Source organism: Solanum pennellii, chromosome 6, assembly GCF_001406875.1.
Source record: "Solanum pennellii chromosome 6, SPENNV200".
In the NCBI taxonomy this organism is placed as follows: domain Eukaryota; kingdom Viridiplantae; phylum Streptophyta; class Magnoliopsida; order Solanales; family Solanaceae; genus Solanum; species Solanum pennellii.
In genome coordinates this window covers 2,113,366-2,128,742 of record NC_028642.1, presented here as the reverse complement: position 1 = coordinate 2,128,742, position 15,377 = coordinate 2,113,366, and the positions used below count along the sequence as shown (strand labels likewise).

The 15,377-nt window shown below is 36.3% G+C and overlaps 1 protein-coding gene across 1 annotated transcript in view; it reads left to right on the top strand.

The window, feature by feature from the left end:
• Nucleotides 1-12,187, top strand: part of LOC107023147 (CLIP-associated protein-like) — a 16,859-nt gene extending 4,672 nt beyond the window's left edge. The window contains exons 6-21 of the mRNA XM_015223732.2: nucleotides 3,415-3,576; nucleotides 3,741-3,838; nucleotides 5,610-5,684; nucleotides 5,799-5,867; nucleotides 5,960-6,045; nucleotides 6,136-6,253; nucleotides 6,376-6,474; nucleotides 6,591-6,924; nucleotides 7,634-9,432; nucleotides 9,599-9,700; nucleotides 9,890-9,994; nucleotides 10,114-10,188; nucleotides 10,272-10,340; nucleotides 10,422-10,490; nucleotides 11,047-11,148; nucleotides 11,789-12,187. Coding sequence (XP_015079218.1) covers nucleotides 3,415-3,576; nucleotides 3,741-3,838; nucleotides 5,610-5,684; nucleotides 5,799-5,867; nucleotides 5,960-6,045; nucleotides 6,136-6,253; nucleotides 6,376-6,474; nucleotides 6,591-6,924; nucleotides 7,634-9,432; nucleotides 9,599-9,700; nucleotides 9,890-9,994; nucleotides 10,114-10,188; nucleotides 10,272-10,340; nucleotides 10,422-10,490; nucleotides 11,047-11,148; nucleotides 11,789-11,950 — 3,524 coding nt within the window. The 3' untranslated portion in view covers nucleotides 11,951-12,187. The remainder of the gene's footprint in view (nucleotides 1-3,414; nucleotides 3,577-3,740; nucleotides 3,839-5,609; nucleotides 5,685-5,798; nucleotides 5,868-5,959; nucleotides 6,046-6,135; nucleotides 6,254-6,375; nucleotides 6,475-6,590; nucleotides 6,925-7,633; nucleotides 9,433-9,598; nucleotides 9,701-9,889; nucleotides 9,995-10,113; nucleotides 10,189-10,271; nucleotides 10,341-10,421; nucleotides 10,491-11,046; nucleotides 11,149-11,788) is intronic.
• The last annotated feature ends 3,190 nt before the right edge of the window (nucleotides 12,188-15,377 follow it).

Below are 15,377 nucleotides of genomic sequence, written 5' to 3'. Positions count from 1 at the left end.
GGGGGGGGGGGGGGGGGGGGTAGAATCAAACCCCATATTTGTGGCAGATATTACTGGAGGTGAAGCAACATGTTATGCAACTTTTGATATTCTCCTAATTTCTTAAGGTTTAAGGGGTTGTTTGGCAGAGTCTATAAGAATAATACTAAATATGGTGGATTAGTTATGCTTACATTATTTCGTATATACTCTTTAGTTTGATGTATCAGAGATAACAAGCCTTGCATAAGTTCTATAAAAAAATGTTTGTTTACAAAAATACCCTCCACACTTTTAAGCTTTCAAAATGGGGAAATGTTTTGAGAGGGATTTGAGGGGTAGTTATGTCATTAATCAATAATACATGTGTTGAAACCTTTGTATTACTAATATGTGGAAATTCATGGTATTAGTAATACACACCTTAATACATGATAGAGTGTAGTTATACATAGGCTAAAAAAGTGCTACCAAGCAAGCTACTAGTAATACATTGCTTTTTCTAATACGCTCTACCACCAAACGACCCAGGTGAATTAGGGAGCTAAACACTTATCCACTTCCCTTGTTTCTTCATTGTTTGTAGTTTTTACTTCTAGAAGACGTGCATTTTCTCATCTTTTTTCAATCTTATTGGTTTAAAATTTGCCCATCAAAAGGAATGAAAGAAGAGTCGATTGGTTTTGGAGATTTTGAAATTTGAAGTAAATGGAATATTAAAATTTGGCAAGTTCGGCAACATTTAATGCATGAAATATGGCATTGGATCACCTTAGTGAAAATAATTTAGGAGTCCTGTTACTTGTCATTTTCCTGATTTAAAGAATTTATTTTCCTAGATGTAATGTTCATAAAAATATTGACCAACCAAACATGTGAAAATTAGAAATCTTTACCTCCATATCAAATGTAAACACCTAATTTTTGTTCGAACCTGAATTTTACACTTTTTTAGAGCTCAAATGTATTATAGAGCCGATTTGAATTTATTAAGTTCAATTTCATTTTTAGTTTGCTTTTATTCAAGAAAACTGCGAACCAAAAAAATAATTGTGTTTTTAGTTAACACTCATCAATAGTGTACTGGATTGTATTCGTAAAAGCTGTACCTTCCTGTAGGGGGTAGATTAACGCTCATCAACTGTATACTGGACTGTATTCCTACATACTTCTGGACCATATGCCAGTTAAAGTGCTGAGGAGATTAGATCAAATAAGATCTTGCTTATGAGAAGAAGATCAATGGAACTATATTTGGAAGGGGGACATTCCTACTAAAGTGAAATGTTTCACTTGGCTAGTGATAAAGAGGGCTTGTTTAACACAAGAAGTACTACAGAAGGGTAGACAAATGGGAACATTTGACAGGAGAAACAACCACCTTTTCTTGCACTGTAACTTTACCAAGCAAGTCTAGAATTTATTCCTTGGCATTTCAAATCTGAATTGGACAATGCCAGAACATACATCAGAGTTGTTAAAGAGCTGCATAAGGAGAGGAGGCAGTAAGAGTCGGAGGAGATGGCGGAGGTTAATACCATCATGTATATGGTGATGAGTTTTGAAGGAAAGGAATGGTAGATGTTTTGAAAATAGGTCCAATTCATTTACAAGGTCTAATGGAATTGTATATTAGATGTTTTGAAAATAGGTCCAATTCATTTACAAGGTCTAATGGAATTGTATAGTATCCTTTTTTGGTGTAAACAGTTGTGTATAGTAGACAAAGACCAGATTGTAGATTTGACAGGAAGCTTGTAACTAACACTTTTTGGTGCTGACCAGGATGCCCTTAATGCTTAAGAATACAATCTTACCAAATTAAAAAAAAAAAAAGAAAAAAAAAAAGACAACAATCAGAGACCACAAATTTTACTTTGGTGGTCAAATTGCCAAGGGTCATTTTATGCATGGAGCATATAGGACTGAGTGCAATAGATCAGGCATTACATAGTAAGATTATGAGAATGAAATGCCATTGGGAATATAATATGGAGAATCCTTTTTTTCTAATAACCGTGGTGTCTGGGCCAGGCTTGCACACACCTCGACTAATTCCACGGGATACTTGCCACCTCCCACCAATAACATGTCTGTCCACTAAGACTAGGACAGATGGGAATAAATCACCTAGTGTTTTCGTCTTTGCTGGAATTTGAACTTGAGACCTCATAGTTCTTAACCCACTTCATTGACCACTAGGTCACACCCTAGGGTTATAATGTGGAGAATCCTAGGTTGTGAAAAGTGAAAAAGCAGTGAATAATGCAAGTATGGTGTGAGGAACAAGTGGTGCACAAAGCAGAGCACATCATCTTATGATACATGCCTTTGGAAGGATAGTTCCAGATTGTGGGGTGAAGAACTTAACACACAAGTCATTTTTGGGAGTGAAATTCATTAAATTCTGGAAAGACAATCATCAGGGAACTGTGGCACTAAAAGATGAATATCAAATATTGTATCAACTGGCAAATTATCAGGACTCCTTTGTAGAATAGTGCTGGCAGAACAACTCATTAGCCCTACATTTTTGGAGGAATTTTCAAGACTAGAGATGAATAATCTGATGTAATTGCTTTCTAAGCTTGTACAGCTTACTGGAAACATCAGCTGAAAGATAGGTTGGAATGGGAAGATTTTATGGATGGGTCATTTACTGTGAAGAAATCATATGCTCATCTATGTTCAGACTTCAAACAAGGAATGTATAGACAATTGGCAATGAACAATTGGAGAAGTAAACTATAGTGATTTGCTTTGTATGTATAACTTCATCCAACGCATGCCACATCCAAGACAATCCCAGCAGGAGAAGTACACAAATAGTGAATAGGTGCTACATGTGCCGCTTGAATTCTGGAAGTGTCCATACACCTATTTTTGCATTGTATAGTAGCATATGATATTTGGAGTATGTTCTTTTCTATATTTGGACATCATGTGCATATGAAAACTGGTGTTTGGTGAGTTGGAAAATCCATCTAAAAGGTTTGAGTAATGGTACCTGCTGCAAATTTATTATTTTATTGGTGCATCTGGAATGAGAGGAATTATAGATGTTCTGTTGGGATCTCAACTATTACTCATGTACTCAAAGAAAAATGTCTACTGTATTAATATATTTAGCTCAACCAGGCCCTTGTAACTAGTTGTAATCAACTTTTGGATAGTGTTTGCTGCTTAGTTGTAGACTAAATTTTGTATATGAGCAGGCCTCTCTTCCCAGTAATCTTTTGCATGCATCTTCTGGATGTTTTTTAATGAATTTTCTCTTCATTAAAAAAAAGAAAGAAGTTACTAAGAAATTTTTGCTAACAATGATAATTTGAGCAAAGAAATGGAACAGAAAGAGAGCCAATATGCAATCAAATTATAGTTCTGTGTTTACTTGTTAATATGAATTTAGTTTGATCGATCTCTCTTCCTGTGCAGCGGATGGTGATATTACAGAAAAGCCTGTCGACCCAATTAAAGTGTATTCAGAAAAGGAACTTATAAGGGAATTCGAGAATATTGGCTCTACCCTTGTACCAGAAAAAGATTGGTCTGTCCGTATAGCTGCTATGCAGAGAGTTGAAGCACTTGTTATTGGAGGTATTTTACCAACTTTGCACCTTCAAATAACCTTTCCCTTCCTTTATTGAATTGTCGTGCAACTCCTCCTTATGGTCTTATAGTGGCATCTTCCTATGTTTTGTCCTTGCTAATTAAGACAGTGCAGTTGGTAACACGTGTTATCTTTTATTCTGTTCCATTAGGTGCTGCTGATTATCCTTGTTTTCGTGGACTTCTAAAGCAACTTGTCGGCCCTTTGAGCACACAGTTAGCTGATCGGCGATCCAGCATAATCAAACAGGTTTGGTCCCATAATACTGGGTACAGCTCCCGCTTCTCTATGTTGTCATAAATTTTGCCTCTGTGCCTGTGGGATACTTTTTTCTGGGAAGTACATGTTCTATTGGATACATTTTATTTTTCTTTCTTGTTTCTTGAACTATGCTGTGCTACCTTTATTAGCCCTACTTTCATTTACCATGACACACCTGTCTGAAATGTCTTACTTCTTAGGCTTACCTCCTTATGGACCAATCAGATACAATAAAAACCTGTTAGAAGTTTATTTTATATTCATCTTCCCATATCCTAGTCACTTGCTTGTTAAAACAAGTAAAAAAAATATCCTGCTAATGTCATATATATCGCAGATATTTTATCATCGCAGTTGCTTCTTTTGTTTTAAGGGGTCAGTTGTTTCTATTATGATAAATATGTCCAAATGTGAATACACATTTGAAAATTTCAGATGTCTCTAAATCTGAAAACTAGATCTAAACACAGAATGATTAAGACTGTTTGATTTCTTAATATTCAAATGCGTACAATTTATTTGTTTTTAAACATAATAAACAAATTCAAACAAAAATGTGATTTGATATTATAGGGATATTTTTCGAGACCTTCCTTTACGGTTGGCTTCATAATACCGACCTCCCTTGTGGTTTACAATATTACCCTCACCTCCTTTATATTGATAAAAAGGATTATGATCCGACTAATTTGCCCATTCTTATTTTGTCAACAACTACAACAGCATATCCAATGTGATCCAACAACATGCCCGGCAAAAGTTTAGAAAGTTCTCTATCTTATATTTTGCGAATTAAACTTTTGCCTTGCGAAATTAGGTTATAATTAAGGATATTTTGACCCCCAATTTTTCATTAAATGAGCAACAAGGGAAAATTAAGAAACATGCCGAAGTAGGGAAATCTGTGCAAATACTTTTTTCATAGCCCGAAAGCTTTATTCTTAGTTTAAAATAACATTTCAGACATCTCAATTGTGTAGAGAGCACTTCCAAGTTGATGTAAATGCAGAGAGCACCTAAACTGAACATTAGGTTTATATCATCCTTTCCTCCTTTCAGTTTGAAACAGCAACTCTTTACAGTTAAATTATGATCAAACAAGTCCGATCATGGCACCTAATTTGTTTAAATGAGCACTGTAAAGTCAACTTGGACATATTGAAGTTTCTTTTAGCATGTGCAGCTGTATGTTCCCAACACTGATTACTATCCAGTTCCATCTAGGCTTTCTGTTCTAGGAAGTAATCACATCTACAGAAGTCCTGCAGGAATCAAATAAAGTCCCCCTGTTCTTTCCTGTTGCATTTATTCAGGTGCTAGGGCTACACATAGACGTGGAAGAATTTACATTCCTAATGCATATCCTCTGTAGTTCTCTATGGATACAAAGAGCAGCAAACCTTCTATCAGATTTGGGAAACCAATATAGTCAAATATGATAAATGATCTGCTAAGGAAAGCGGTGTACACAACTAGACATTGTACGTTGGTCGATATTTGAGTAGAAAGGTAGAAAAAGAAGAGTAACTGACAGTATGTGCAAGTTTCTCAAATGGATATCATTAATATAGATGATGAACTGCATGTTCTTACCTTGCAAGGAGAGTGCTTGTTTAGCTGTGTGCTTTTGTGTATTTTGATGGGTCAGTTTAGACTTCTGTTTTATTCTGGATTTCTATGCATCACCATTTACTAAATGGATTATGTTCGAAGTTCCGACATCCATGAAGGCTAATCCACCGTCTTATGTGAATGGTAGGCATGTCATTTACTAAACTTCTTATCAAAAGAGCTGTTGGGAGATTTTGAGGCATGTGCTGAGATGTTCATTCCGGTGAGAACAAGTGATCTAGTTATCATATGCTTATACTTCTATCATTTTATTAGGGAGAAAGGATTACATTTTCTCTAACATGCGCGAGGTTATGACATCCTCATTGAACTTCAGGTTCTTTTCAAGCTTGTTGTGATAACTGTTCTTGTGATTGCAGAATCTGCTGATAACTGCATAAAGACGGTAATGTTTTATGTGCTGTTTGATCTGGTTTTCCTTTGCCTGTACTTGCAGTATCTGTCAATCATTTCCTGCTGTTTCTTATATTATTTCAGATGTTGCGCAACTGCAAAGTTGGTCGGGCACTTCCTCGTATAGCTGATTCTGCAAAGAATGACAAAAATGCAGTACTTCGTGCAAGGTATGTTACTGCCTTTTCTAATTTACTGATCTTAATTTTGATTAGTTCTACACAGTGCCTGTTTATTCTTCTGATTATTTTCGATGACAGATGCTGTGAATACGCACTTCTGATCCTTGAACATTGGCCTGATGCATCTGAGGTACAACGTTCGGCAGAGCTCTACGAAGACCTTATAAAATGTTGTGTAGCTGATGCAATGGGTGAGGTATGCTTGTTGAACTCTGACTATCATATTTTGCATGTATAACTTGCCGTTTGCAACATTCCCCCCCTCTTCCGATTTAAGATCAGTTTTTGGTAATTCATACTACTTGGCTACAACAACAGGTACGATCAACTGCAAGAACTTTGTACAGAATGTTTGCAAGAACCTGGCCAGAACGTTCTAGGCGTTTGCTGTCGTCCTTGGATCCTGCTATTCAAAGGGTACTCTCTTTTGTCTTATAAATTGCTTCCAGCATCTTTCCATAATAGATAATGGGCATCTTTTCTAAAAGTCTTTTAAGGCTGCTGTTGTGGACTAAAGTGGGACTATCTTGCAGATCATAAATGAGGAAGATGGTGGTATTCATAAACGACACACTTCTCCCTCTGTTCGAGAGAGGAGTTCACACTTCTCACTTGCGTCTCAAACATCTACTTCACATCTACCTGGTTATGGAACATCTGCAATAGTGTCCATGGATAGAAGTGCCAATTTATCTTCAAAAACGTCCCTGTCCTCTGGACTGCTTTTGCCACAAGCAAAACCTGTGGGAGTGGAACGTAGTCTGGAGAGTGTACTTCATGCCAGCAAACAGAAAGTTTCTGCTATAGAAAACCTACTCAAAGGTCTAGATGTATCTGAGAAAAGTCGCTCCTCTAGTTTGGATCTAGGTGATTGTTTCCTCTTCCATTATTCTTCTGCATCTTGAAACTTGATGTGTTTAAGTAGTTAAAGATTTGATGAAGAAAAGCTTGATGTGCTAGATTAATTATTTTTTTTTGAAACTGGTAACATTGTATTCTTCAGCATTAAGCATGCTGGTCTCCACCAAAAAGTGTCAGTTACAAGCTTCCTATTAAATCTACAATCTGGTCTGTATCTACTATACACAACTGTTTACACCAAAAAAGTAAGGATACTATACAATTCCATTTGAGCTTGTGAATGGAATTGGATCTATTTTCAAAACATCTACCATTCCTTTCCTTCCAAACTGACCACCATATACATGATGGTATTAACCTCCACCATCTCCTTTGGCTCTTGCTGCCTCCTCTCCTTACCCAGCTCTTCAGCAACTCTGATGTATGTTCTGGCATTGTCCAGTTCAGATTTGAAATGCTAATAAATAAATTCCGGACTTGCTTGGTAAAGTTACAGTGCAAGAAAAGGTGATTGTTTGTTTCTCCTGTCAAAATGCACAAAAAGCATCTGAGAACCATTTGTCTACCCTTCTTCTGTAATACTTGTTTAATTAATTATTGACATTGTGAAAGGTTGTTAGTTTTATGATTCAGAAAAAAGTTTGTTTCAACTACTGCCATAACTTTGAGTATTATTGAACAGCATAAAATGTTTTTATATTCTACCCTAGTGCAGGAGTTGACCCGCCTTCATCCCGTGATCCACCATTCCCTCTTGCTGTTCCTGCATCAACAAGTCTTACTAATGCTTTAGTGGTTGATGAACCATCTGCTATGACTAAAGGAAATAATCGCAACGGTGGGTTGGTTTTGTCTGATATCATAACTCAGATCCAGGCCTCAAAGGATTCAGCTAAAGCATCATACCGAAGTAGTGTGGATCGTGAGTCTTTTTCGGCACTCAACTCCTACACTGCAAGAAGAGCTTCTGAAAAACTACAAGATAGAGGACTTGTTGAAGAGACTGAGCCGAGGGATATTAGGCGGTTTATGAACTCGCGTGTTGACAGACAATACTTAGAGACATCGTATAAAGATGCTTTTAGGGACTCCCACATTAATCACGTTCCCAATTTTCAACGTCCTCTCTTAAGAAAAAATACAGCAGGAAGAATGTCAGCTAGCAGGAGAAGGAGTTTTGATGACAGTCAACTTCCTCTAGGAGATCTATCTAGTTATGTGGATGGTCCTGCTTCACTAAATGATGCATTAAGTGAGGGTCTCAATTCTACTTCAGATTGGAAAGCCAGGGTTGCTGCATTTAGCTATCTCCGGTCTTTGCTACAGCAGGGCTTTAGAGGTATTCAAGAAATCACTCAGAGTTTTGAGAAGGTTATGAGATTGTTTTTCCAGCATCTTGATGATCCGCATCATAAAGTTGCACAGGCAGCACTTTCAACTCTTGCAGATCTTATTCCTGCTTGCAGAAAGCCATTTGAAAGTTACGTAGAGAGGATCTTGCCACATGTTTTCTCGCGGTTAATTGATCCCAAAGAATTGGTGAGGCAGCCCTGCTCAACTACCCTAGAAATAGTTAGCAAGTCATATGGTATAGATTCCCTTTTGCCAGCTTTACTTCGTTCATTAGATGAGCAGCGTTCCCCAAAGGCCAAGCTTGCTGTAATTGAGTTTGCAATTGGCTCATTTAACAAGCATCCTTCAAATACAGAAGGTGCAGCTAACATTGGCATCCTCAAGTTATGGCTTGCTAAGTTGACACCATTGGTCCATGATAAGAATACCAAATTGAAAGACGCAGCTATCTCGTGCATTATATCAATGTACACACACTTTGACTCTATTGCAGTTCTGAATTTTATTCTTAGCTTATCAGTTGAAGAACAAAATTACTTGAGACGGGCTCTTAAGCAGCGCACGCCTCGTATAGAAGTGGATTTGATGAATTTCGTGCAGAGCAAGAAAGAAAGACTACGATCCAAGTCTTCGTATGATCCATCTGATGTTATTGGAACATCATCTGAAGAGGGATATATTGGCATTTCAAAGAAGAGTAATGTATTTGGAAGGTACTCTGCTGGTGCAGTTGATACTGATAGCATCAGAAAGTGGAATTCTCTTCAAGACCCAACCTATATGACTAGGTCTATTGGCCAGTTGTCTGATGGTACTCAGGACCTCTATCATGGTGTGGAAACTGGTCCCAACACTGATATTTCTGTTACAAAAGCCAAGGAGTTGACATTTGGGGCCCTAACCACAAGCGAGAATGATGGATTATGGACAACATTGGAAAGCAAGGACAACAGCTCAAACATGGAACACACCTCCGCTCCTCATCTGGATGTCAATGGGCTTAATGGGCTAGTTGATTCAGACCATCTACAGATTGCTCTTGATGCTGGAGCTGATAATGGGTCTTCATCTGACATGGGGCTTAATCACCTAAAACTTTCTGATCTCCAGATAAATCCAACTCTGGAAACTGGACCAAGCATCCCTCAGATTCTTCATTTGGTGAGTTTGTGTTGGTTCATCTGTGTCATTCAAGTTGTGCTATATTGAGACATTTCATTTTAATATGAAGAATTTTCTAGATCATTATTCAAGTGTTATTTTGTATGAATTTGAGCATAAAATCCTTCAATATTCTTACCCTGCTCTTTCTTCCACTTCTGAGTAGATTTGCAATGGTGATGATGGTAGTCCTGATGCTAACAAGCGTGGTGCACTTCAACAATTGGTCAAAGCTTCTGTTGCTAATGATCAATCCATCTGGAGCAAGGTAGATTGGCATCAAAATCTGTCTGATATTTAGTCAATAAATGTTTTTTAGATTCTTAACATGAGGCTCGGGATCAGTCTGATTTAACTGTTTTTCTGTTAAGTATCCGTTAATTTCTGTCCTTGAGAATTATTTCTTCTATTAAAAGGAAATGGACCTCATGAGGTGTCATTTTTTGATTTTGAGCAGTACTTCAATCAGATATTAACTGCTGTGCTTGAAGTGTTAGATGATTCTGAGTCATGGACAAGGGAACTTGCCCTATCTCTGATTCTTGAGATGCTGAAGAATCAGGTTTGTAGGCTGTATTTTCAGTGATCACTTGTGGATGTCCTCTATGATCTTCCCCTTTCTAAAATAAGGAGTAAGGGTTGTTTTCCATTATCTGTTTGCTTAATCTTGTGTTGTTTCAGAAAAATGCAATGGAGGACTCAGTTGAGATCATAATTGAAAAGCTGCTCCATGTGACCAAGGATGATGTTGCAAAAGTAAGTTCCGCTTGCCCGAAAGTATTAAGTATTTTTTACCTTTTCATTTCCCTCTTTGCTTAATGTGTTGCAACATCGTTCAGGTTGCAAATGAAGCTGAGAATTGTTTATCTACAATTTTGTCCCAGTACGACCCATTCAGATGCCAAAGTGTAAGTGCTAGAGTGATTACCTCTTTCCTTTGATCATGGCCTAGTCATTCTTGCATTGTCTAATATTTTCTGGCATTGCAGGTTATTATTCCTTTGCTTGTCACTGAAGATGAGAAGACTCTTGTAACTTGTATAAACTGTTTGACGAAGGTGATTTGCCGATTAATTCTGTTTCAATTTGTCCAACTTGCTTAGTTTGGTGCTTTCTTGGCTACATTAAGTTTGGACTCTTTATTCCTTTTCTTCCATATTTCTATGCTGTGCTTAGAGTTGAAATCATCCGTAAATGACTGTTGTTTGGCAAGGATTGTGTTTTGTTGCCTGCATACTATCTTGTTGATATCCAGTCAAAGGAGGGAATTTTTCAGCTTTGTTTTGTTCTGTGCATTGCATAAGCCATTCAGCATTTATCTCGTCCCCATCAGTTATGAGTTTGTCCTTGTTCTCGAGTCAAGGTAGATGTTATTGAAGTTGTCATGTTGATATGCAACTATTAGTTCTAGGCACACACGACAACTCATGCTGTATCATTGGTATTTTACAATATTTCTTTACTAGCATGTAGTGAAATTATTGGTGTAAAGAGTTGTCAGCGTCAAGGTATAGTTACACCTTGGGGTCTTATTGTATCATAGAAGAAGTTATGTCATTCACTAATATATCCAAGCTTGGAATGCTATCATTGAATTGTTATCTCTTCGTTCAGCTTGTTGGAAGGCTCTCTCAGGAGGAATTGATGTCTCAGCTTCCTTCATTCTTGCCTTCCCTGTTTGATGCTTTTGGAAACCAGAGTGCTGATGTCCGCAAGGTGAAAATCACTGTTTTCCTATTCTTTCAGCTGTTGCGTTTAGTTAGAAAACCCTAAAGAAGTAGCAGAACTAATGATATCAGTTATTTTTCATCTGCTTCAGATCTTAGTTTGAAAGGGAAGTAGGAAGTGATATGTAGCTTCTGTAGTATGCTTCAATGTGCTATCTTGCTGTTTTATCTACATTTTGTGGGGATAACTAGATAGCCTGAAGGGTTACCCCTCTACCTGCCAGTTTTCCCTAAGTGCATGATAGGTTGCTGGTTGGGGTTCGGTAAAGAAACACAAGCTTTTGTTCTGTGGTTGTCCTGTCCTGCATATGTGGACTAGAATCAGGGATTCAAAACCTAGTAAATTACTAGAATGAAGCGTTCCTCAGGAAGTACTTCAACAATGCTTTTCTTTTGAAATTTGTTTTATTTTTATGCAAGTGACAAAAATGTTAGTCGACAAACTTATGAGTCGTGTTTCCTTACTTGATGCTTCCTGTTTATGGACTTAAAATGTGGTCACTGTTTACGAGCAAAAGTTCTACGAGTCTCTAAGCTGGATATTATAGTGGTTCATATGTATTTTCATGTTTATATTTTTAAATCTCTTTAGCTATATCTTAATATGCATAATTTTTCTTTGCTGGCAGACTGTTGTATTCTGTTTGGTTGACATATACATCATGCTGGGCAAAGCATTTATGCCATACTTGGAAGGGCTGAACAGCACACAGTTACGATTGGTGACCATTTATGCAAATCGAATATCGCAGGCCAGAACAGGTGCTCCTGTAGATGCAAGCCATAGTTAGCTTTTTTTCGGTATTCATTGTAGGTATAGATGTGTGTATTTGTGATTTAATATTTGATGTGTTTTGTATATCTATGTGAATGTGTATTTCTTTTTTGGTGGGTGAGGTTGTATTCTTTCTTTTTTCCTTTTCTGCTAATTGGTTGGTAGTTTTGGAGTGAGAACAAATGTGATATTGTACACACTGAACTTTGAGCTCATAGTGAAATCTACAGTGTTTGGACTATTGTTTATATCATTTCAACAGGAAACCATACAATTTTGCAGCTTTTATTTAGTTTGTTAATAACTTAAGATCATTCATGTTATATATTATATTTGTGATGGCATGAATAGGCTATGTTGAGTATAGTACATCAATAGCCATCTCTACTAAATAAATTTCACTCAAATTGAGCTTTTGAATACATGATAAAGTGTTCCTATTAGACACATAGGATTGATATTCTGAGCGGTGTTTCAAGACAATAAAGAAGTGGCGTTTCTTTCTTGTACCCCACTCAGTAGAGCTCATTCCTTAAGCGAATGAATTTCAAGTTGAAACTTGGATTTCTGACTAATTCAATATTCTATCAACTCTTCTCAAAATCTCACTCAAAAGGTGCTGAGTTGGAATCCCATTCTAACTAAGGATTCTTGTGGTTCCGGAGGATCCAACTACAGGAGAACTAGGAACGGAGGGCTTTACCCCCCTTCCGCTCGACTCTTTGGTCTTAAGAATGCTGGTTTTAAGAATGAGCCATTGCCCTTCTCCGATACTGATTGCGCAATCTGAGAGCGGACAGTTAATGCGTTTCACTTATTGAACAGGGTTCTATGGTCGGTTCGTGACCCTTGGATGCCGAAGGCGTCCTTGGGACTATGAACTTTCATATTGCGTTCCACTTATTGAACAGGGTTCTATGGTCGGTTCGTGACCCCTAGATGCCGAAGGCGTCCTTGGGACTATGAACTTTCAAAATGAAAAAGTAAATTGTCTTAGTAAAGGTAGCGTTGGTTGATAAGCAAGTCGGGCACTATGCTAGGACGTAGATCGATCATGACGAGAATGGACTTCTCCTCAATGTAATGTAAATGTAATATAAGAGGCAAGAGTTTAGTTTCCCTCCCTTCTCGACTAGACGAAGGAGATATGAATGAAAAATATTCTACGCTCATTATGTATACATGATTTTGTACCAATGCAATTATTCAAATCTCTGGTGTGTGGTGTAGTGGTCAATAAAATGGGAATGACTAGTGTTTAAATTTTAATTGATAAACATTTAAGAATGTAATCTGATGGTTAATGAAGAGTCTGACTCTATTTTCATCCAAACCATGAACACTTCTAATTGAAGCTATAGATCCGTGAGTGTGTTTTTGAATGTGAACATTTCAAGTATCTGGAATTCTTCTTTGGACCAAAATTTAGATAGATATGCAAATAGTTTATTCATATACAATATTTATATCAAATTATATGAATTTTTATTATGTAGTTTAGAGTTATATTGAGGTGAGAAAATACATCAATCAACCTTTGCTCGATTGATAAAAGTATATTATAGAAAATATATCTCACTATTATTGATTTGACATAAATATTAAATATGAATAAGTTTTTATCGATACATACTTGGGTTCAACAGGCGGACAACTCTTATTGGATATTGTAAATTTGACGTGCTTAATTCGATTGGACCTGAAAAATTAGCTCAAAAGATGAAATATTACGTATTCTATTTCATTCATGTGGTTCATTTTTTGGTTAAATAATAATCACAAAATAAGAAGGATGTGAAATAAAGGGAAAATTACGCGGTTAAACAAATTTATATTATTTAATTACTTATCATAGCTATAGTTTGCTATAATTACCAATCATAACTAACATTATATATTAATTATGAGGGCTGACTTTGAGTTTGTAAAATTAACCACATTTGTATATATATAATTTGCCAGAATATACAAATACATATGTATAATACACAATTATCTAATCAATATACATATACAATTCACCTCTATCCCACTCTCTGGCCTCTCTCCTCCCTCTCCCAATCTCGCTTGCTTCTCTCCTCTCCCCAATCGCGCTTGTTTTTTTATACAAATGCATATGTACAATATACAATTATCTAACTAATATACATATAAAATTCGCCTCTCTTCAACACTCTTCCCTCTCTCGCCCGCCTCTCTCCCAGTCTCGCTCGCCTCTCTCCTCTCTCCTCTCTCCCAATCTCGCTTGCCATATGTACTAATATATATTATAATATACGATTATCTAACCAATATACACATAAAATTCACCTCTCTTACTTTTTGCCCTCTCTCTCGGCTCTCTACTCTCTCTCCCAGTCTCGCTCGCCTCTCTCCTCCCTATAACATGTAACTACGGAGAATAATTATCAAACTATAACTACGGAGAATAATTAAACTATTTTTTAGTAGTTATATGTGAAAGTATAGGGAGAAAGAGAGAATTCGAACAGGAAAAGGGGTGATGAGCAAAATGGTAGCCAAATGCATAACACATCTAAGCATTCATACAGGATCCCAAGAAAAACCGCACCCCACAAAATATGATGTAGATAATTTATCTTAATATAAATAGTAATAGTTACTTCCACAACTTGAATCGATACTTTTATGCCATACAAAAAAAAAACTTTATTATAAATGTAAGAAAAAATGATTAGACTAAAATAATTAAAATTGAGCTCATGTGTATGACAGTATGAGAATACAAGTGTATTCATTATTTAATAATTTTGTCTCCTTGCAACAAAAATCTCTTATCTATCTCCTATTATTTGATTCATGTTAATTAGACATAATTTTTTTTTAAATTTTACTAGTACATTTTACTAAATTAATAATCTTATTAATGATATTTTCTGGCATCAATAATTCGATAACTTCTCTTTTGATTCGAGGGACTATATCAACAACCTCTCTAAGCCAACCCTCCACCACCGCAGGAGGTGAAAGCTTTAAAGAAAAATTTTTTACGTATATCTTATTCTTTTTGTACCCTACTAATGAAATTAATCCAAAAAATATACAAACAAATCAAATTTCTAAAACTTTCCAAACAAACTCTCAATATTAGTTTGGGAAAAATCCAAACAATTATAAATATAAATATCTAGATTAGGATATAACTTGAATAGCAAAGACTTTGCAAATTTTGAGAGTGATGTGTGTTATGTTGTTTGATAGTGGTAATATATATATATTTATATTAATTATTAATATATATCCATATTCCCAACACAAAATGATGAAATGAATATAAAATAAATAAAAATAAACAAATTGTCACTTGGCTCTACAAAATATTAACACCCCCATGTGCTACATTGCCACTTCAAATTTCTTTGGCCAAATACTTCCCCCCTTTCATTAACATGCAAAATGGAAAATGGGACCCCTATCAATAA